Source organism: Staurois parvus, unplaced genomic scaffold, assembly GCF_062004578.1.
Source record: "Staurois parvus isolate SC_StPar_1 unplaced genomic scaffold, SC_StPar_1.0 ptg000154l, whole genome shotgun sequence".
Classification (NCBI taxonomy): Eukaryota; Metazoa; Chordata; class Amphibia; order Anura; family Ranidae; genus Staurois; species Staurois parvus.
Window position 1 is genome coordinate 11,567,830 of NW_028317950.1, and position 24,460 is coordinate 11,592,289.

Consider the following 24,460-nt stretch of genomic DNA (forward strand, 5'->3'; position numbering starts at 1 on the left):
AATGTAGGGCCCAGTGTCAGAAAGTTGGGTCTCCGTCAGAGGCCATAGGTCTTACAGCAGGACAATGACCCACAGCACATGTCAGAAAACACCCAGAGATGGTATACAATAAAGCATTGGAGAGTACTGAACTGGCCAGCAATCATCTCAATCCCATAAGGCACCCGTGGTGAGATCTTAAAACAGCAGTTGGGAAAAGGAACCCTTCCAATCAGAGACCTGGAGCAGTTGGCGAAAGAAGAGTGGTCCAAAATTGCAGAAGAGAAGTGTAAGTAACTCATTGATGATTACAGAAAGCAATTGATTTCAGTAATTTTTTGCAAGGGGTGTACTACCAAATAATAAATTGAGGATGCCAATAATTTGGTCCAGTCCATTTTTTAAGTTTTGGGTCGAATGTGTCGGATTTGGCTTTTTGTTTCTCCACTTGTGTCATACCAATACAAACAAAAGAAATAAACATGAGAATGCCTAAACATTTGTCATTGTAACAATTTTCTGGGTGAAGTGGTGCATTATCTGACGGAAATGCAGGGCTGCCAATATTTTTGGCCCGGACTGTATATTTTTAGTTCATATATAGCTTTATTCAGTTTTAGTTGTGGCAAGTGTAAAACAAAGCAATAAGCACAATTCAGATTCAGGGTCTCTTCCTCATTGTAGAAGCCCTTGGGGTTAGAGAACAGAAGGGGAGAACCTCCTATTCATTTGGGTATAAAAACCCAATGGTTAATAGTGTGCCAAGACCTTGAATGAGATAGATTCCCTATGGGCCAACCAGCAGTCCCAAGCCTGGTGGGTTTCCTCAGGATCATTCCTGTCAGTTGAAACTAGGGTTTCATGGTGATATCACTTGTGCCCGTTCCACTATAGGAGAGGGTGTTACTGATTTGCAATGATGCGAGATTGCAACCTGAACCACCAACAGGCAGTGTCTCAGGATTGTGGCAAAATATGCCCAAGCATGGTGGATTTCCTTAGGATCATTCCTGTAGGTTGAAACCAGGGCCTTCATGATGATACAATTTGTGCCTGTTCCACTATAAAGGTAGGAGTGTTGCTGATTTACGATGACACGAGATTGGAACCAACAGGCAGTGTTTCAGTATGCCCTTTTCAGATTTTGATAGGGAACCTGGTATCATCAACCACCCAGGATGGGGGGAGGCCCTACCATCCGAAATACACATAGTTTTGTGGAAAGGGTATGATTATGCAACATCCCAACTAAATGTGTGGATGGGTACCAGGCTCGTTGGAGCATCTCCAGCATTGACCGGAGGTCACAGGGTAAGTACCTGTAATAATAATAATAACAGATATGGCTTAACTGAGCAGGGGTAACATTTATATATTTTTTTAAGGAATAGATTGTGTATTGAACACCCCAAAAGTGTGTCTTGATCTAGTAACTTTTCTTTGGGAGTTGTTGACTTGGATGTGGCACTATGTACAGTGGGGCAAAAAAGTATTTAGTCAGCCACCAATTGTGCAAGTTCTCCCACTTAAAAAGATGAGAGAGGCCTGTAATTGGCATCATAGGTAGACCTCAACTATGAGAGACAAAATGAGAAAAAAAATCCAGACAATCACATTGGCTGATTTGGAAGTAATTTATTTGCAAATTATGGTGGAAAATAAGTATTTGGTCACCTACAAACAAGCAAGATTTCTGGATCTCACAGACCTGTACCTTCTTCTTTAAGAGGCTCCTCTGTCCTGCACTCATTACCTGCATCAATGGCACCTGTTTGAACTTGTTATCAGTATAAAAGACACCTGTCCACAACCTCAAACAGTCACACTCCAAACTCCACTATGGTGAACACCAACGAGCTGTCGAAGGACACCAGAAACAAAATTGTAGACCTGCACCAGGCTGAGAAGACTGAATCTGCAATAGGCAAGCAGCTTGGTGTGAACAAATCAACTGTGGGAGCAATAATTAGAAAATGGAAGACATACAAGACCACTTATAATCTCCCTCGATCTGGGGCTCCACGCAAGATCTTACCCAGTGGGGTCAAAATGATCACAAGAACGGTGAGCAAAAATCCCAAGACCACATGGGGGGGACCTAGTGAATGACCTGCAGAGAGCTGGGACCAACGTAACAAAGGCTATCATCAGTAACACACTACGCCGCCAGGGACTCAGATCCTGCAGTGCCAGACGTGTCCCCCTGCTTAAGCCAGTACATGTCCGGGCCCCTCTGAAGTTTGATAGAGAGCATTTGCATGATCCAGAAGAGGATTGGGAGAATGTCATATGGTCAGATGAAACCAAAATAGAACTGTTTGGTAGAAACACAACTCGTCTCGTTTGGAGGAGAGAGAATGCTGAGCTGCATCCAAAGAACACCATACCTACTGTGAAGCATGGGGGTGGCAACATCATGCTTTGGGGCTGTTTCTCCGCAAAGGGACCAGGACGACTGATCCATGTACAAGACAGAATGAATGGGGCCATGTATCGTGAGATTTTGAGTGCAAACCTCCTTCCATCAGCAAGGGCATTGAAGATGAAACGTGGCTGGGTCTTCCAACATGACAATGATCCCAAACATACCGCCCGGCAATGAAGGAGTGGCTTCATAAAAGGCATTTCAAGGTCCTGGCCAGTCTCCAGATCTCAACCCCATAGAAAACCTTTGGAGGGAGTTGAATGTCTGTGTTGCCCAGCGACAGCCCCAAAACATCACTGCTCTAGAGGAGATCTGCATGGAGGAATGGGCCAACATACCAGCAACAGTGTGTGCCAACCTTGTGAAGACTTACAGGAAACGTTTGACCTCTGTCATTGCCAACAAAGGATATATAACAAAGTACTGAGATTAACTTTTGATATTGACCAAATACTTATTTTCCACCATAATTTGCAAATAAATTCTTTCCAAATCAGCCAATGTGATTGTCTGGATTTTTTTTCTCACTTTGTCTCTCATAGTTGAGGTCTACCTATGATGCCAATTACAGGCCTCTCTCATCTTTTTAAGTGGGAGAACTTGCACAATTGGTGGCTGACTAAATACTTTTTTGCCCCACTGTACCTAGTCCATATTTACACTACAAATTCCAAATCTAAAAAAAAAAGTAAATACCATGGCTAGAGTTCCACTATAAATTTATTTCTCATCAAGTCTAAATTTAGGGACTATTAAATAAATATTCATGAAGTGCTTGATAGAGTTATCTATGGCATGCGAGAGCCCCGTACTGTACATGCCAACATGTATTGACTGACTGAATGGCAAAGCGTCCTTGCAATTATTTTAAAGAGTGACATACAAGAGGCTGTGGTCACTGCTCCTGGAAAAGCGGACTGTCGCGGATCTCAGATCACACAACTGCCTGCTGCTCTCAGGTTACGCCTCAGGCCCGCTGTCTACATGATGTAGGAGAAGGCAGAGAGATCAGGTGTGTCAAGGAGCTTTTACAGAATACGTAAAAAATGAAAACGCGCAATCTCTGAAATGTAAGAAAAAAAACACAAAGTAAATTAATACATTACATTTTAAGTCAGTTAACTTTACATGGACAGAATGTGTCATCTCAAACAGGATTAACCTACAAAATGGCTGCTTTCTCTGTTGCCTAGCAACAAATGGCACTTTAACCCTTTTCACTGGACCTTCAGTTATAAAGACAGGGAGAATAGCCGTGTTTCCACAGCAACCAGATGCTTCCTTCTACTTTCTAATCTTGACTAGAAAATGGACACGTAGCATTGGAGTGGCTGCTAGGGACAACGAGGACGTTTTTGTATCTTCCTTTTTTACACAGGACCCACAATTCCTCACACGTTCAGCAAGGGCAGCACATTTGCATGCGGTGTGGGAAATGCGCACAGAAACACACCTTTCTCACACCATGTTCTGGTGTGAACAGGCCCTCAGACGCAGTAAATATATATATATATATATATATATATATATATATATATATATATATATATATATATATATGTATACATGTAGGTGGCCATTGCTCATTACATGTATAGTCTCTGCTTCCTGCCTAGCAGGTTCATATATTTATTATGATTTAATTTTCACTGTAAAACTAGATTCACACTTTTGCATTCCCATTTCCTATGCAGTTTGAAATGAACTGATGAGCGTTGATGCATGTTTTGCATATGTGTTTGCTCATGTTTTGTGTGTTGGACAGTCTAAAATATTAAGGCTTTGTTACCAAGTGCTGAAAATGCATGCAAAATGCATCATACATGCATTCTTGGGTGCAGGGGCGGACTGACAACTCATGGGGCCCCCGGGCAATAGCGGATCATGGGGCCCCTGTGTCCTTGCCCAAACTCAAAAAAGCCTATGAAAAAGGTACCAGGGGCATCTCATGGGGCCCCCTACTGACCCCGGGCCGTCGGGCAGTGCCCGAGTTTCCAAATGGTCAGTCCGCCCCTGCTTGGGTGATACCAATGACTTCTATGAGACTTAAAATGCATGAAACCAGGCCTGAACTTTCTTCAAACCTGTGTGCTGCAATACAGAGCATTTTTAAACAGGCTTGATCTACAACATTGTCTTTGAGGATACATGCATCTTAGTATGTTCCGTCACATGCATGAAAATATGAATGTGTGAACGGGGTCCAAGTCTCTTCCAGGGTAAGCAGGGGCGGACTGACCATTTGGAAACTCGGGCACTGCCCGAGGGCCCGGGGTCAGTAGGGGCCCCACGAAATGCCCCGGTACCTTTTTCATAGGCTTTTTTGAGTTTGGGCAAAGACACAGGGGCCCCATGATCCCCTATTGCCCAGGGGCCTCATGAGTTGTCAGTCCACCCCTGAGGGTAAGACAGCGGTTAGATGTGGTGGCATAACCCAACCACCTTCAGGCTTACATCTTGGCTGGCCCAGTCATAGGCACAAATGCTCATGTTCATACTAAGCAGGGAGGGAGTCTTATAAGCAGGGGCGGATTGACCATTCGATCACTCTGGCAATGCCCGAGGGCGTGGGGTCAGTAGAGGGCCCCATGAAATGCCCATTACCTTTTTTATAGGCTTTTTTGGGTGTGCTTTGAGTGTGGGCAAGGAGACAGGGGCCACATGATCCCCTATTGCCCGGGGGCCCCATGAGTTGTCAGTCCACCCCTGCTTATAAGTCGCACATCTCTGCAAAACCCTGTGAATAGGTATATGACAGCCTCAGCCCAAGTTCCGAACAAGCCAACACGTTAGTCATGAGGATCTGAGCTGGGGCAGTCATATACCTATTCACAGGGTTTTGCAGCTTATAGGACTTTCTCCCTTCCCGCTTGATGTTTGGAGCTGGGACGAGCTCCGTCCTTGCTTGCACTCCCAGCGGTTTGCCATGAAAGTGGACCCGGTGGAGCCTTGAGCAGGACCTGTCATTTCGGTTTTGGGTCCCAGAGGGAGGGGGTAGCAGAGATCCCATGTTTTGCTTACACTGACTTATCATAGAGGAACAATAGTGATTGGAACAGGTTTAATAAGGTGTATCTAAAGGCAAATTGTGGCCTTTAGTTTGGAAAGAGAAGAGAATGGTTAAAGCCCCTGTGGCTGAAAGATAGAAATCTAAAGTGTATGGCTAGCGATAGACTGGCCATAGATGGCCCAATAAATCTGCTCCCATTTCAAACATTGATTACAATTAGAGATGAGCGAATTATTCAAAAATTCGGTTCGGCTGATTCGCCGAATTCGCCGAATAAATTCGCTTCGAGCCGAATATATTCGCTGCGAATTTAACTTATAAAAAGGGTGTTTCTAGGCTTCAGAGAGCCTTTATATTAGTGCAGAACACTGTACCTTTAATTTAAATGCCCTTGGAGTCTGCTGGGGAAGAGAAATAATACTGTCAGTCAGTATGACATGCAGATGAGTGCCGTCGATCTTAGAATCACCGCACACTTCACTCATTTGGGCAGTCACGGGGCTAAAACCAGAGTGTGGAGCCACAGTGTGGCGGTGGAGGCAGCAGCAATGGGAGGCCATACAGCACCCTATGACAAAATGGAACCCACCAGCAGTGTGAGGAGACCTGAAAGTGGCACATGGCAGAGTGTGGCGATGGAGACAGCAGCAATGGGAGGCCGTACAGGGACCCATGACACACTCTGGACCTGGCAGCAGCATGAGGAGGCGGTACAGGGGCCCATGACAGATTACGGGCCTGGCAGCAGCATGAGGAGTCGGTACGGGGGCCCATGGCAGATTACGGGCCTGGCAGCAGCATGAGGAGGCGGTACAGGGGCCCATGGCAGAGTGGCGGAGCGTAAGCAGCTAAAATTGAAGGCCATACAGAGGCCTATGTTAAAAAGTCCCCCCAGCAGCAGCGTGGGGAGACGACTATCAAGAGTCCAATGGCAGAGTGGCGGAGCAGAAGCAGCTTCAATTGAAGGCCATACACAGGCCTAGGTTTAAAAGTCCCTCACAGTTAATTCCAATAACGAACTCTACTCCTCCGTGCAATCTACTTACGAGACCCTGGGCAGGTCTGGGTCCAATTTGTGGTAGAGACTGGTTTTGTTCAGCCATGCTTGAGCGAGTAATAACAGGTCTGTGCTGCCCTTTGGTGTCTGGCTTAATGCGCACAACACTGAACGTCCCAGCGTTTGTCAACGATTTGCCGTTAAGTGATGAAAACCCGCTGAACCACGTTCATGAGGAGCCGGTACAGGGGGCCATGAATCAGTATGGACCTGGCAGCAGCGTGAGCAGACGACAGAGGCACATGGCGCAGGGTGGCGGTGTAGGCAGCATTATTCTGAAGCCATACACAGGCCTAGGTTAAAAAGCGGAAGCCGTCAGCAGCGTGAGCAGACGACAGAGACACATGGCGCAGGGTGGCGGTGGATGCAGCAGTATTCGGAAGCCAAACACAGGCCTCGGTTAAAAAGCGGAAGCCGTCAGCAGCGTGAGCAGACGACAGAGGCACATGGCGCAGGGTGGCGGTGGAGGCAGCAGCAATGGAAGGCCATACAGCACCCTATCACAAAATGGAACCCACCAACAGTGTAAGGAGACCTGAAAGTGGCACATGGCAGAGTCTGGCGATGAAGTCAGCAGCAATGGGAGGCCGTACAGGGACCCATGACACACTCTGGACCTGGCAGCAGCAAGAGGAGGCGGTACAGGGGCCCATGGCAGAGTGGCGAAGCGTAAGCAGCTTAAATTGAAGGCCATACAGAGGCCTATGTTAAAAAGTCCCCCCAGCAGCAGCGTGGGGAGACGACTATCAAGAGTCCAATGGCAGAGTGGCGGAGCGGAAGCAGCTTCAATTGAAGGCCATACACAGGCCTAGGTTAAAAAGTCCCCCCAGCAGCAGTGTTAGGAGACGACTATCAAGAGTCCAATGGCTGAGTGGCGATCCGGGAAGTCAGCGTTGTGATTGCAGATGCAATGCAGAGATTCTATGAGGTGATGCCGTGGGTGCGAAGAAGATCATATACCGTCGTACTTCCATCCATAAGACGGAACAACCTGCGAACCGGGAGCTTTATTGCCCTGACCCGCTGAGCAGCTTCTGGGATACCCAAGAGGCCCATGGCAGAGTGGCGGAGCGTAAGCAGCTTCAATTAAAGGCCATACAGAGGCCTATGTTAAAAAGTCCCCCGAGCAGCAGCGTGGGGAGACGACTATCAAGAGTCCAATGGCAGAGTGGCGGAGCGGAAGCAGCTTCAATTGAAGGCCATACACAGGCCTAGGTTAAAAAGTCCCCCCAGCAGCAGTGTGGGGAGACGACTATCAAGAGTCCAATGGCTGAGTGGCGATCCGGGAAGTCAGCGTTGTGATTGCAGATGCAATGCAGAGATTCTATGAGGTGATGCCGTGGGTGCGAAGAAGATCATATACCGTCCTACTTCCATCCATAAGACGGAACAACCTGCGAACCGGGAGCTTTATTGCCCTGACCCGCTGAGCAGCTTCTGGGATACCCAAGAGGCCCATGGCAGAGTGGCGGCGCGTAAGCAGCTTCAATTAAAGGCCATACAGAGGCCTATGTTAAAAAGTCCCCCGAGCAGCAGCGTGGGGAGACGACTATCAAGAGTCCAATGGCAGAGTGGCGGAGCGGAAGCAGCTTCAATTGAAGGCCATACACAGGCCTAGGTTAAAAAGTCCCCCCAGCAGCAGTGTGGGGAGACGACTATCAAGAGTCCAATGGCTGAGTGGCGATCCGGGAAGTCAGCGTTGTGATTGCAGATGCAATGCAGAAATTTTATGAGGTAATGCCGTGGGTGCGAAGAAGATCATATACCGTCGTACTTCCATCCATAAGACGGAACAACCTGCGAACCGGGAGCTTTATTGCCCTGACCCGCTGAGCAGCTTCTGGGATACCCAAGAGTTTGGCTTCTGTGGGGAATATGGTTGAAAACTGAAACTTAAAGGCATGTTGACGGAAGGGCACCAGTGTCAGTGCTCCGGAGGGAATATAGCTTCAAAGCTGACACTTAAAGGTATATCGACGGTCCGAGACCACAGGAAGTGGAGCTTGCGTCTTAAATCGACTGAATGTGGCAGACGTGAAACGTCTATGGGCCGTATATGAAACGGGTTGTTCCTCTTTCTGGAATAAGTGTTGGAATTGGCCACTCTTTTTGGTGTGGCGTTTTGTCTATTTAATTCCGATAACGGACTCTACTCCTCCGTGCAATCTAGTTACGAGACCCTGGGCAGGTCTGGGTCCAATTTGTGGTAGAGACTGGTTTTGTTCAGCCAAGCTTGAGCGAGTAATAACAGGTCTGTGCTGCCCTTTGGTGTCTGGCTTAATGCGCACAACACTGAACGTCCCAGCATTTGTCAACGATTTGCCGTTAAGTGATGCAAACCCGCTGAACCACGTTCATGAGGAGCCGGTACAGGGGGCCATGAATCAGTATGGACCTGGCAGCAGTGTGAGGAGACCCGAAAGTGGCACAGGGTGGCGGTGGAGGCAGCAGTATTCAGAAGACATACACAGGACTAGTTTAAAAAGCGGAAGCCGTCAGCAGCGTGAGCAGACGACAGAGGCACATGGCGCAGGGTGGCGGTGGAGGCAGCAGTATTCGGAAGCCATACACAGGCCTAGGTTTAAAACTGGAACCCAGCAGCGTGAGCAGACGACAAAGACGCACATGGCAGAGGATGGATCTGGCAGCAGTATGAGAAGGCGGTACAGGGGCCCGTGGCACAGTGTGGTGATGGGGGCTACAGCAACTGGATGCCAGAAAGTGGCCGATAGGGCTATATACTGCATGGAATTATAAAGTTGTAAAGACAGCGGCCTATAAGGCTATACACACTATAACAATCATGACTTGATTGACCATTGGCCTATAAGGCTATACACAGCATGAATATGATGACTTATTCTGAGAGTGGTTTGGAAGGCTATATACAAAAAGTAATTCATGAGCTGTCCGGACAGCGGACAATAAGTACATATATACAAATCAATTCATCAGCTGTCCAGCCAGCGGCCTCAAAGGCGACACATATAGAAAGCAATTCATGAGCTGTTCAGACAGCGGCCTCTAAGGCGACAGATATACAAAGCAATTCCCGAGGTGTTCAGTGAGCGGCTTGAACGGCTAGGTTATTACTAAATATATCTTTCTGGCCAAACATCGGCCTATAAATAGATGTCTACACAGTGACAAAAAAGTAGGTCGCCTTACAGCGGCGTATCCTACAAATTGACATTATAAGAAATGGTTTAGACCAAAAAAAAAAAAAAAAAAACTTTGATGCGATGCTATACCTTAGTAGGTTGTGGAAAGTCGACAAGTCAAGCGTAACTGTGTACATTACAGAAAATCTTAACAAGACAACCAAACATGTGGCCAAACTGTGACCGGTACAACAAGTTAACAATGTAAGAAAGAGGAGGGGGGCCAAACGGTGGCCAATAAATAAACAGTCCACCTCATTGATGAGATGGACAACACGTGTCAAATAAATATTTTAAAAAATTGCTATTCCATCGGTCTGGAACTGGTCGACTATAAATAATTAATAAGTTTAAATTCATGTGACAGTCGTCCAGCGACGTATAAATAATTTAAAAACACCAATTCATGAGGGGCCCGACCAGCAGAGTATAAGTCATTAAAAAGGTTCAATTCATGTGACGGTCGTCCAGCGAAGTATAAATAATTTAAAAACCCCAATTCATGAGGGGCCCGACCTGCAGAGTATAAGTCATTAAAAATGTGCAAAACATGAGTCGGCCGACCAGCAGCCTCTCAATAAAATATATATACAAATGTACGGATCAGGTGGAGGTCTTCCATTTGTCCCTAATAACATGTTTGGGGCATGATTCATGGCGGATTTAGTCAGTTGTGTCAGGAACTGGTGGTTTGAAATCCAGACTAATCCACGCCTGATTCATTTTCACAAACGTGAGTCTCTCCACACTTTGGGTGGACAGTCGTGTCCTCCGCGGAGTTACAATACCTCCTGCCTCACTAAACACGCGCTCCGATGCCACGCTACTGGCCGGGCATGACAGTCTTTCAAGGGCAAATTCAGCTAGTTGGGGCCAAAGGTCAAGTTTCGTTGCCCAGTAGTCAAGGGGATTGTCTACCTCGGTTGGCAGGGTGCTGTCCAAGTAGGCCCAAGCCTGTTGTTTGAGGTCCTGCTCCAGGTCCACCTGATGCTGCTGCTGCTGCGGCTGGTTAGTAGTTTCCTCACTGCGCTGGTGAAGAAAGCTACTGGTGAAGAAAGCTACTCATCATCGACTGCAGACTAAGGCAGCCGCTGCTGGTGGAGCTGCCACTGCTCCTACCACCCCACCCCTCCCCTGCTGCCATGGCAGCGGAACGTGAGCGCACAGGGCCCACAGTGTCTGAGGATGGATGTTGGCGCAGAAAGGCAGAGACCAACTGACTACATAGGTGGTTTTTATAGTACTTTATTTTGGCCTCCCTCTCAGCAGGTGTGAAAAAGGCCACCATTTTTGAACGGTAGCGAGGGTCCAACAAGGTGGACAGCCAAAAGTCATCCCTCTGTCTGATGGTTATTACTTGGCTGTCGCTACGCAAGCAACCGAGCATGCTATGGGCCATTTGTGCCAAGGAATGCGAGGGACTCCCTGCCTCCATCTCCACAGCATACTGCCACGGTGCGTCTGGGTCCTCTGTCTCCTCCTCCTCCTCTACCAGATGCTCCTGCTCCTCCACTCCTGTCCGCTGAGTGGAAAAACCACCCATTTCACTCAATAATTCCTGAGCACCAATGTCCTCCTCTACCTCCTCCTCTTCTTCCTGTCCTGCCCCCACAGGGGTCATGTGGCGTTGAGATCTGTGCGCCACGTCTACCGCACCCTGACCAGCCATTGTTAACAGCATTTGTTCCAGGACGTGCAACAGAGGAATGACGTCGTTCATCCCATAGTCCTGCCGACTCACGAATAGCGTGGCCTCCTCAAAGGGCCTGAGCAAGCGGCAGGTGTCACGCATGAGCTGCCAATGGCTGACATCTAAGTTACACAGGGGAGTACCTTTATCCTCTTGTAACATCAGGAAATCGGTGATGGCCTTTCGCTGTTCGTAAAGGCGGTCTAACATATGTAGGGTTGAATTCCACCTTGTTGCAACGTCGCAGATCAGGCGATGCTGTGGAATTCCGTTCTGCCGCTGCAGCTCAAGGAGGGTGTGCTTTGCGGTGTAGGAATGGCTGAAATGCATGCAAAGTTTACGTGACATTTTAAGGATGTCTTGCAGTGGGATGGTGGATTTTAGGAACCGCTTGACAACCAGATTGAACACGTGAGCCATGCATGGCGCATGGCACAACCTTCCTTGACGCAGAGCAGACACCATGTTCTTTCCGTTGTCGGTCAACATGGTTCCGATTTTGAGTTTGCGCAGAGACAGCCATCTGTCGATTTCTCTGTTCATTACACTCAGAAGTTCCTCCCCTGTGTGACTACGTTCGCCAAGGCATACCAGGTGCAGCACAGCGTGACACCGTTGCGCCCTGCACATGTGATATGCCGGTCGGGTAATGGGACTTGGCACGGGGGTGGCGGCTGAGGACACGGCGGAAGAAGAGGTGGTAGAGGCGGACATCTTTGCTGGACCAAGGACGTGCAAACGTGGAGGCAAAAGCGGCGTGACCTGTCCAAGTTGCTGGTGCGGCTGTGCCGTAAATGACATGTACTGTCCCTGACCGTAGTTACAGCTCCACACGTCGGCGCTGCCGTGCACTTTGGCAGAGACCGACATGCTCAAAGACTGGCCCACCATCTCTTCTACATGTGAATGCAGGGCTGGCACTGCCTTTTTGGCGAAGAAATGCCGGCTTGGCACTCTCCACCGCGGCTCGGCACAAGCCATCATTTCTCGGAAAGGTGCTGAGTCCACCACTTGGAAAGGGAGGGACTGCAGCACCAGCAACTTGGACAGGAGGACGTTCAGCTTCTGCACCGTCGGGTGCGTGCTCGCAAACTGTTGTCTCTTGGAAACGGATTCCAAGAAAGACTGCTGACGGAATCCGTGAAGAGGAGTAGCAGGAGAAGGAGCATCTGAACGAGCGGAAGATGCCAACGAGCGACAGCTCCCCTCAGCAGAGGTGTTGGAGCCTTGACTGGCTGATAGAGGGCGATTGACGTCGGGTGACGGAGCAAGTAACGGAGCGGGTGATGGAGCGGGGGCTGGGGCAGGCAGAACCGCCGTATCTTTATCACGGTTTTCCCAGGCCACCGAATAGCGACGCTGCATATGCTGACGCAACGTTGTAGTCCCAACATTGGCCCCCTGGCCACGGTTGACTTTCTGGCCACATAGTCGACATACGGCTACGTTTACTTCCTCGGGCGGCTTGACGAAAAATTGCCACACCGCCGAGTAGGAAACTTTGCCCCCGCTACTCCTCACTGGCTGACTGCTACTTCCTCCGTGCACACCGGCACCACTACTGGCAGGCTGCAGTGGAGCTGGTGCTCTACTCCGTGGCCGTTTGGCTCCACTGACACTGCTGCGACCCTGCTGCCTCCTGGGCAACCCACCGACTGTTTTGCTCGCTGGCAAGCTGGCACCCTCTTCTCCTGATGATGCGGAAGCAATAGCCTGATGACGACGAGGCTGCCAAGTGCGATCAGCCTCATCATCATCAATTAGGGTCTCCGCGTCACTACTAGCCCCCTCGGCTGCGTGTGGGTCAGGAGACAGACCTGTCTCTAGACCGGCTACCGAGCCACTCTCCTCGCCAGTACTTCTTCGCCTGGCTGCTGAAGAGGCGGATGTCTCCCCCCGTTCCTGACCGCCCTCTGTTAGCTCTTCCTCACTGTACAGTGGGGCTGAGCCCACAGCATGCGATACTTCGCTTGGTGAGGGAACACCAAAGGACAGGGGCAGGTCGAAGACACGTGATTTCAGTGGGCTTGCTCCCGGGCCATGCCAACTAACGGTTGTGTCTGACGTACCCACCGACCGTTGGCTGTAGGTGTCAGAGGTGACCTGGGAAGAGGAAGACGACCGAGTCAACCAATCGATGACGGCAGGGTTGTCGGTGGAGACACGACCGCTGGATGACACCGGGAGCACTGGCCTCTGGCTGCGACTAGTGCTGCCTCGACCCCTTCCTCTGCTGCCACGTCTGCTCGCTCCTGAAACATTGCCTCCTCTGCCACTCCTCTGCGTGTTGTCTGACATACTCTTTAATTCAATAAGCACCCCAAAAATAAAACCGGATTTAACTCTTTGAACGTACAATAGTGGTTGTGAAGCAGAAAGTCAGTTTATTTAGCACAATCGGTCAATTGCAGCTTGCCGTTGGCTGTAAACTGTACGTTTATGTCACTGGAATGCACTAATCACCCAAAAAATATTACCGCCACCCGGCGTGTATATGGATTTAACTCTTTGAACGTACAATAGTGGTTGTGAAGCAGAAAGTCAGTTTATTGTACACAATCGGTCAATTGCAGCTTGCCGTTGGCTGTAAACTGTACGTTTATGTCACTGGAATGCACTAATCACCCAAAAAATATTACCGCCAGCCGGCGTGTAAATGGATTTAACTCTTTGAACGTACAATCGTGGTTGTGAAGCAGAAAGTCAGTTTATTTAGCACAATCGGTCAATTGCAGCTTGCCGTTGGCTGGAAACTGTACGTTTATGTCACTGGAATGCACTAATCACCCAAAAAATATTACCGCCAGCCGGCGTGTAAATGGATTTAACTCTTTGAACGTACAATAGTGGTTGTGAAGCAGAAAGTCAGTTTATTGTACACAATCGGTCAATTGCAGCTTGCCGTTGGCTGGAAACTGTACGTTTATGTCACTGGAATGCACTAATCACCCAAAAAATATTACCGCCACCCGGCGTGTATATGGATTTAACTCTTTGAACGTACAATAGTGGTTGTGAAGCAGAAAGTCAGTTTATTTTGCACAATCGGTCTCTGTGGCCCTAACTCTGTCCCTTAATACACACAGGTCTGTCTCTCTTGAATGACCGGAGGCTAATGGAGAATTCTAAGATGGCCGCGATTTATAGCTCCACCATTACACAGTGCTGGCTGGCTGCTGATTGGCTAATGCGATCACATGTCATGAATGCATTATGGGTCAGCGCGCCTTGTCTGCGCGCCTTCCCAGAGATCCCCGCCCCATCTTCTCTGTTCATTTTCTCCGTCGCCACACATGTCGCCGCCATTTTTGGGAAAATTCGATTCGTGCATCCGAAGTTTGCTAATCTTCGGATTCGTCGCGAATAGAATTTTTCCAAATCTTCGGAACGAATTCCACTTCGTCATGTTCGATTCGCTCATCTCTAATTACAATCATCAAAGTCTTTCTGAACCTCAAGAAAACGATAATGAGTGCACTCCTGGAGTAGTTTTGGCCAATGTGCCTACTCAATGCAAGGTGTCCCTGGATGTTATCTTGGTCGCTATGGTTTTGACTTTTGTAGAGCAAATTGAAAATTAAAGGAAGATTCTGATTGGTTGTTATAGACAAAGAGGAAGAGGAAGACGACCGAGTCAACCAATCGATGACGGCAGGGTTGTCGGTGGAGACACGACCGCTGGATGACACCGGGAGCACTGGCCTCTGGCTGCGACTAGTGCTGCCTCGACCCCTTCCTCTGCTGCCACGTCTGCTCGCTCCTGAAACATTGCCTCCTCTGCCACTCCTCTGCGTGTTGTCTGACATACTCTTTAATTCAATAAGCACCCCAAAAATAAAACCGGATTTAACTCTTTGAACGTACAATAGTGGTTGTGAAGCAGAAAGTCAGTTTATTTAGCACAATCGGTCAATTGCAGCTTGCCGTTGGCTGTAAACTGTACGTTTATGTCACTGGAATGCACTAATCACCCAAAAAATATTACCGCCACCCGGCGTGTATATGGATTTAACTCTTTGAACGTACAATAGTGGTTGTGAAGCAGAAAGTCAGTTTATTGTACACAATCGGTCAATTGCAGCTTGCCGTTGGCTGTAAACTGTACGTTTATGTCACTGGAATGCACTAATCACCCAAAAAATATTACCGCCAGCCGGCGTGTAAATGGATTTAACTCTTTGAACGTACAATCGTGGTTGTGAAGCAGAAAGTCAGTTTATTTAGCACAATCGGTCAATTGCAGCTTGCCGTTGGCTGGAAACTGTACGTTTATGTCACTGGAATGCACTAATCACCCAAAAAATATTACCGCCAGCCGGCGTGTAAATGGATTTAACTCTTTGAACGTACAATAGTGGTTGTGAAGCAGAAAGTCAGTTTATTGTACACAATCGGTCAATTGCAGCTTGCCGTTGGCTGGAAACTGTACGTTTATGTCACTGGAATGCACTAATCACCCAAAAAATATTACCGCCACCCGGCGTGTATATGGATTTAACTCTTTGAACGTACAATAGTGGTTGTGAAGCAGAAAGTCAGTTTATTTTGCACAATCGGTCTCTGTGGCCCTAACTCTGTCCCTTAATACACACAGGTCTGTCTCTCTTGAATGACCGGAGGCTAATGGAGAATTCTAAGATGGCCGCGATTTATAGCTCCACCATTACACAGTGCTGGCTGGCTGCTGATTGGCTAATGCGATCACATGTCATGAATGCATTATGGGTCAGCGCGCCTTGTCTGCGCGCCTTCCCAGAGATCCCCGCCCCATCTTCTCTGTTCATTTTCTCCGTCGCCACACATGTCGCCGCCATTTTTGGGAAAATTCGATTCGTGCATCCGAAGTTTGCTAATCTTCGGATTCGTCGCGAATAGAATTTTTCCAAATCTTCGGAACGAATTCCACTTCGTCATGTTCGATTCGCTCATCTCTAATTACAATCATCAAAGTCTTTCTGAACCTCAAGAAAACGATAATGAGTGCACTCCTGGAGTAGTTTTGGCCAATGTGCCTACTCAATGCAAGGTGTCCCTGGATGTTATCTTGGTCGCTATGGTTTTGACTTTTGTAGAGCAAATTGAAAATTAAAGGAAGATTCTGATTGGTTGTTATAGACAAAATGCTTTTGTATTTGCTTTTTGATACGGCAAGTCTTCTCCTATCTTTAAATTGAGGAGCAGTGTGTACTTTCCCTGGCTGTATTAGTAAATACACCAATGATTGACACCCCATGAAATATGTCTTCCAGACGAAGGTCAGAGCCTGCTGCTTTAGCTGTCTGAATCCAGGGACTTTAAATGGAACTTCATCCCATCTCCGTGATACAATACATAACATATTCATGCTGAGAGCTCTGTATACAAAATATCTCCTGGTAGATTATTAACAATACTCAGAAGAGCAGGGAAGACATGAATACATTTCTTGTTCAATGCTCCTTAATAAACAGATAGGCGGTTGTGGATCTGCCATAATAAAAGGGAACGGGTGAAGGTTCAATCAGCCAGCAGCAAGCCATAAGTGACATATCATTTGTGGGTGGAACAACCCTATCCTATACAGAATTCTAAAAAAAATAAAACATCAATCATTTTCCTGAAGATGCCAGAGTTGACGTTAAAGAGGAACCTTATTATTTTTTTGATAATCGTATGATTTAATACTAAAGAGGACAGAGATATCTGTTAATCAGGAAAAACAAATATGCAAAGGCATATTGGTTCAGTGTTCAAAGGAAATAAGGAACTCTTTAGGCCTTTGTTCATTAAAGAGAACCTATTACTCCATGCATTGATGGCAGCCATTTAGGTGAAACCTGCCTTTATAGTAGGATCCAGTGATGCACTACCTGCCTGGTATTATAGTAGGTCAGCCTTAAAGTGATTGTGCTTCTAAAATAATGTTGCCCCAAAGAAGGCATGAAATACTCAAAATTAAATACTGGCTGAATATCCTGCAGAATCCGAGATCTGTCAGTTTCTTGGTGCCCCTGATGTGCTCAGTGGTTCGATCCACTACCCCCTACTTTACTACTGTGTTTTTCAGCAACATAGGGGTTGGTGGCAGGAACCACAGAGTGCAACAGGGGACCAGGAAATCGACATCCCCTGAAGGGTAGGACTCTACAGAGTCTTCAACTCATGGCAAAACTGGCAGCAGAACAAATGGGTATTTAATTCTTCTCTGTAGGGACAATATAGGGGGCAGCAGGACAAATGGGTATTTAATTCCTTCTTTGTAGGGGCAATATAGGTGGCAGCAGGACAAATGGGTATTTAATTCCTTCTTTGTAGGGGCAATATAGGGGCAGCAGGACAAATGGGTATTTAATTCCTTCTTTATAGGGGCAATATAGGGGGCAGCAGGACAAATGGGTATTTAATTCCTTCTTTGTAGGGGCAATATAGGGGCAGCAGGACAAATGGGTATTTAATTCCTTCTTTGTAGGGGCAATATAGGGGCAGCAGGACAAATGGGTATTTAATTCCTTCTTTGTAGGGGCAATATAGGGGGCAGCAGGACAAATGGGTATTTAATTCCTTCTTTGTAGGGGAAATATAGGGGGCAGCAGGACAAATGGGTATTTAATTCCTTCTTTGTAGGGGCAATATAGGGGCAGCAGGACAAATGGGTATTTAATTCCTTCTTTGTAGGGGCAATATAGGGGCAGCAGGACAAATGGGTATTTAATTCCTATTTTGTAGGGGCAATATAGGGGGCAGCAGGACAAATGGGTATTTAATTCCTTCTTTGTAGGGGCAATATAGGGGCAGCAGGACAAATGGGTATGTAATTTCTTCTTTGTAGGGGCAATATAGGGGGCAGCAGGACAAATGGGTATTTAATTCCTTCTTTGTAGGGGCAATATAGGGGCAGCAGGACAAATGGGTATTTAATTCCTTCTTTGTAGGGACAATACAGGGGGCAGCAGGACAAATTGGTATTTAATTCCTTCTTTGTAGGGGCAATATAGGGGGCAGCAGGACAAATGGGTATTTAATTCCTTCTTTGTAGGGGCAATATAGGGGGCAGCAGGACAAATGGGTATTTAATTCCTTCATTGTAGGGGCAATATAGGGGGCAGCAGGACAAATGGGTATTTAATTCCTTCTTTGTAGGGGCAATGTAGGGGGCAGCAGGACAAATGGGTATTTAATTCCTTCTTTGAAGGGGCAATATAGGGGGCAGCAGGACAAATGGGTATTTAATTCCTTCTTTGAAGGGGCAATATAGGGGGCAGCAGGACAAACTGGTATTTAATTCCTTCTTTATAGGGGCAATACAGTAGGCAGCAGGACAAATGGGTATTTAATTCCTTCTTTCTAGGGGCAATATAGGGGGCAGCAGGACAAATGGGTATTTAATTCCTTCTTCGTAGGGGCAATATAGGGGGCAGCAGGACAAATGAGTATTTAATGCCTTCTTTGTAGGGGCAATATAGGGGGCAGCAGGACAAATGGGTATTTAATTCCTTCTTTCTAGGGGCAATATAGGGGGCAGCAGGACAAATGGGTATTTAATTCCTTCTTCGTAGGGGCAATATAGGGGGCAGCAGGACAAATGAGTATTTAATGCCTTCTTTGTAGGGGCAATGTAGGGGGTTACTAACATTTATAGGTAAAATTGATCCAGGGAATATCCGATTGCCTCTCCGGGGATCAAGAAGGATTTTTTTTCCCCTGCAGGAGCAAATTAAATCATGTTTTGCGGGGGGGGGGGGGTTTGCCTACCTCTGGCTCAACTGTGGGTAAAGGATTATAACTTTTTTTTTAATGGTTGAAATGGATGGACTTGTCTTTTTTCAGCCAGACTAACTATATGTAATATTATTTTGAAAGTTTATTTTAATGACACAGTCACTTGAATTATTAAAGAATAAACTCCAGCTAAATCTTTTATTATTTTGTTTTTTTTAGTTTAGGATAGGGTGAGGAAGGTTTAATATTTTTGTGAGGTGTTTATCTCTATCTGTGACTCCCGTATGGAGGAAGATGTTTTCACAGTGACAGAAGGCACAGACACCAATAAAATACATATTCAAAGGTTCTAGCCTTTCCCCATGCTACTAGGAATTAAACCATCCATACATTGTGTGAATTTTGTTTGGCAAGTAGCCAGTTGACCTCTCCCCCTGACATCCTTTGCCTGAAAATTCAAATGTCGGCCAGACAGCAGCTGCATCCAATCAAATGCTGCTGCTGTGTGGGTATTCTGACAGCTGTCAGAATAAAGTAACATAGCAGGGGAATTTGTCCATTTACAGCATAGATGGAAGAATCTGCTTTTTGATTTTTTTTTTCTTGCAGCCTGCAGGTAGTGAGCAGCCAGGCTCAGTTGTTGTTTTTGCCTGTGTCCCCTTTGGATAGATTTTTCATCAGTTCCTGGCTTGACATAACGATTTCCTAGTGAATTCATGATGTTTATGCCTCAAGACTAAAAATATATAGCTCCCTATTCAGCTGGAGTGTGCCTGTAAAAGAGAAAGGATTATTATGGTTTTGTTTCATGTACAGCACTCAGTGGTTTTGACCAAATAATCAGATTTCTAATAACACATCCAAGGACACTTTCCAGTGTAAGGCATTATGATGTGTAATGTACAAACAAAACCGGTTTGAAAACCATCCCACACAAATGTTGAGCCATCACCCCCAACAATCTGTCTGCTAGAACATCTCATTGTCCCTCGGCAGCTTTGAAAAAAAATCTGAAGCCTGGTTGGTTGCTACCAGCAATAGCTATCTTCTCTGCTCCAGCTTTTCTAGGTGAGATCCATAATATAAAAGATACATCTCAGCCAAGGAGACAAGAATTGGGCCGTCACCTACTGCCACCAGTGATTTATGAGCCGCTGTCACAATAACTAGATTATTACACCATCCTGTCACCGAACTTTGACTGCCACTTCCTTAGTGAAGACAGGACTGGCCTCCGCAGGTGACAGACGCTTTAACCGTTTCGGTGATAAGGCCAGCATGGCTGAACATCTTACCTTCCTTCACGGGGATGGTGGGCTTCTTTTGGCGCAGTCCGAGCAAGATGAAGAAGAGTACCAGAGGGATGAAGATCTCAAACGCAAGCACCCACTGAAACACAAGAAAAAGAACATCACTGTCATGGCCATGGGGGAAGATGACGGAAAAAAGTCATGGTGAAGGTTCTAAAGGAAGTTACTAGCAGGCTGGCCAATAAATGAAAGAGCACTTCACCTATAGGGTGATGGCAGGCTCTGGTCTTCTGATTTACAAAGTTCCTCAGCCCCTCCCAGGGCCATCTTTAATGCAGGGCAAAAGGGGCAACTGCCCCAGGCCCAGTCAATGTTGTGCCCAAAGCAGCTGAGCTGCCCCTGAGCCTGGGTTGCCCACAAATAGTTAATAAGTGGATTTGGCTATTGCTCAGGAGAATGTTGGGGGCACTGGTGATTGGTTGGGTGATTGGTATGTCTGCGGCCTCTGCGGGGATTGGCCAGCTTGGTAAGGTAAACCTTGTCCGGAGAGAGTGCCCGTCAGTCCCAGGCATAGCCACACCAACCCCTCTCCGTCACCAATCCGACAAGTAGCAGACCATTGACCCGCTGAAGACTGTCTTCACCCAAGGGTTTGGCCGGGTGTGCCTGGTGTTTGCCTGACACTATCAAGACGGCTGTGGGGGCTTTTAATGCAGGGGTCTCTGGAGGGAGGGGGCCCTGCGTAATGATGGGGGTAGTATGGGAGAGGGGGTCCTGTGTAATGATGGTGGGAGCATAGAAAAGTATGTAGGAGGATCCTGTGTAATAATGGGGGTAGTATGGGAGAGGGGGTCATGTGTAATGATGGGGGGTAGTATGGGAGAGGGGGTACTGTGTAATGATGGGGGGTAGTATGGGAGAGGGGGTACTGTGTAATGATGGGGGTAGTATGGGAGAGGAGGTACTGTGTAATGATGAAGGTAGTATGGGAGAGGGGGTCCTGTGTAATGATGGGGGTAGTATGGGAGAGGGGGTCCTGTGTAATGATGGGGGTAGTATGGGAGAGGGGGTACTGTGTAATGATGGGGGTAGTATGGGAGAGGGGGTCCTGTTTAATGATGAGGGTAGTATGGGAGAGGGGGTACTGTGTAATGATGGGGGTAGTATGGGAGAGGGGGTCCTGTTTAATGATGAGGGTAGTATGGGAGAGGGGGTCCAGTTTAATGATGAGGGTAGTATGGGAGAGGGGGTCCTGTGTAATGAGGGGGTAGTATGGGAGAGGGGGTCCTGTGTAATGATAGGGGGTGTATAGGGAAGGGGTCCTATGTAATGATGGGGGTAGTATGGGAGAAGGGGTCCTATGTAATGATGAGGGTAGTATGGGAGAGGGGGTCCTGTGTAATGATGGGGGTAGTATGGGAGAGGGGGGTCTTGGTAATGATGGAGGTAGTATGGGAGAGGGGGTCCTGTGTAATGATAGGGGGTGTATAGGGAAGGGGTCCTGTGTAATGATGGGGGTAGTATGGGGAATGGGGTACTGTGCGATGATGGGTGTCATCTCATTCCCGCACTGCCATGGCCAAATCCCTCGCCAATCACTGTCATCTTCTCCCCAGGTGTTCAGTCTCTTGATTGGACAGTGACAGAATGACATCATCCAGTGCATGCACGCGGGAGTTCGTCATTCCTGCACAGAAGGCATGCGCTGGCAATGCATGGTGAGCTACATATATGCATCTCAGTGTGCATTCAAAGAAAACTGAGCAGGTAGGTGTTTGTTATTGCAGAAGAGACTTTGCCTGCTCAGTTTTTTTATTAGTCAGTTCCCCTTTAAGATAAGGATTACAATGATATGCGCTCACAAGACTCTCCCTGTAATGATCCCTATTTATACATAAGGCACATCTCTGCCAACAGAATTAAATTTCCTCCTATCAAAGATCGCTGCAAGGCGTATTCAACATAAAGCAAACAGGAAACACACAGTAAATTCTTCTTAATTCATAATCGGAACAAGTTTAATTATTAAACGTTTCATAATGTAACTATCCAGTGTAACTTTCTGTAAATAGTATTTACACAATTCTCAGTCATACAAACAGCTGGGGGAGATCTTTTAGCTAGTTATGGGGTTATCTAAATCAGGGGTCTCCAAACTGCGGTCCGAGGGCAGATATGGCCCTTTGCTACCCTTTATCTGGCCCTTGGGGCACTATTCCTCTCCAACAATGGGGCAGAACTTCTTCCCATCAAACCAATGTTGGTGTACTATTCTTCCCAATAATACCAATGATTGGGGCACTACTCCTCCTCCTACTAACAACCCTGAGGCCGTGTTTATTCTCACTAATGCTGGGCCCAGGACATTTTCTATCCTCACTGGCCCTAATCCGGCCCTCCTAAAGTCTGAAGGACAGTATACTGGTCCTTTGTTTGAAAAGACCCCTGATCTAAATAATATACTACAAGGTGGGTTACAGCAAACACTAATAGCACTGTGTTATTAAATGATATTTACATTGCTTGAGAGACCACTTTAGCATGCCCTAAATGGTCTATAACCCTTCTGCTACCTGTCACTTTAAAAATAGTTCATTTGGACCATGCTGGTCCTAACACACTTTTACCTGTGCCTGCACCTGTGAGCGCTCTATAAACTGTGTACAGCCAATGCTACATACAGTTGCAGCCAATGCTACAGGGGTATCCAAGCTATTCAGTATGAGGGCCACATTGTATGATTTACAATCTTTCACAGGTCAAAAAAAATAATTTTTATAAATGAAGAAATCAGATTTAAATTAATAGATTGTACTTGGATTTGTTTTGTAATCCGCTTGATAAATTTAGGAAAAACACAACAACTAAAAAAAAAAAATACATACACACACAAAACACACTTCAGGAAACAAAGCAAATAAATTCCAAATGAACTTGAGCCCATCAGAGACCCCTTTTATCAGGGTCCCATCAGAACCCTTTTACATCAGAGTCCCCATCAAAATCTACCTTACATTGAGTCCTCCTTACATGAGAGTCCCCATCAAAGTCCACCTTACATCAGAGTCCCCATCAAAGTACACCTTACACAAATCCCTCTTTACATCAGAATCCCTATCAAAGTCCACCTTACATGGAGTTCTCCTGGCATCAGAGAGTCTCCATAAAAGTCCACCTTTCACTGAGTCCTCATTACATCACAGTCCCAATAAAAGTCCACCTTACATGGAGTCATCCTTACATCAAGGCCCACATTTCACTGATCCCTCTTTACATCAAAGTCCCCATCAAAGCCCACCTTACACTGATAGCTCTTTATATCAAAGTCCACCTTACACTGATCCCTCTTTACATCAAAGTCCACCTTACACTGATCCCTCTTTACATCAAAGTCCCCATCAAAGCCCACCTTACACCGATAGCTCTCTACATCAAAGCCCACCTTACACTGATAGCTCTTTACATCAAAGTCCACCTTACACTGATCCCTCTTTACATCAAAGTCCCTATCAAAGTCCACCTTACATGGAGTCCTCTTTACATCAGAGTCCCCATCAAAGTCCACCTTTCACCGAGTCCTGGTTACATCACAGTCCCAATAAAAGTCCACCTTACATGGAGTCATCCTTACATCAAAGCCCACCTTACACTGATTCTTCTTTACATCAAAGCCCCCATCAAAGTCCACCTTACATTGAGTCCTCTTTACATCACAGTCCCTCCAGAACCCTTCTCACATCAAAGTCTCAATCAAAGTTCCTTCCTGCATCAAAGAGTCAGATAAAATCTTGTGGCGGGCCAGATTTGGTCCATGGGCCACAGTTTGAAGACCCTTGCCCTAGGCAAAATGAGCAGTTAACCCTTGCCATGCAAAGTGGACCCACTGCAAGGGTAACGGTCTCCACTCTTCACCCAGAGTTCAGCCTACAAATGGACCTTCTATTAGACTGGTAGTTTAATAAAACTCAGCATAGTAAGAGTAACGCAAGATATTTTAAACAAACGTATTACAAAGCACTCCACATTATGTATATTCTTTGTCATTTGGAAAATATACATGGGTTTAGAGGGTATTGATAACAAGAGCTACAGAATGGAGAATGAGACACAGCAAGGGTGTTTCTTGAACATATAGAGTCCATATTATAATGAGGTTGAGGTCTATAGCTCTGCGCAGAGGAGACAGCCAG

General features: G+C 46.8%; 1 protein-coding gene across 1 annotated transcript in view; it reads right to left on the minus strand.

Annotated features, from left to right (window-relative positions):
- ABCA2 (ATP binding cassette subfamily A member 2) overlaps positions 1-24,460 on the minus strand; it is a 233,890-nt gene that overhangs the window by 150,314 nt on the left and 59,116 nt on the right. Inside the window, exon 3 of the mRNA XM_089675055.1 lies at positions 20,316-20,409. Within this exon, the coding sequence (XP_089531181.1) occupies positions 20,316-20,409 (94 nt within the window). The remainder of the gene's footprint in view (positions 1-20,315; positions 20,410-24,460) is intronic.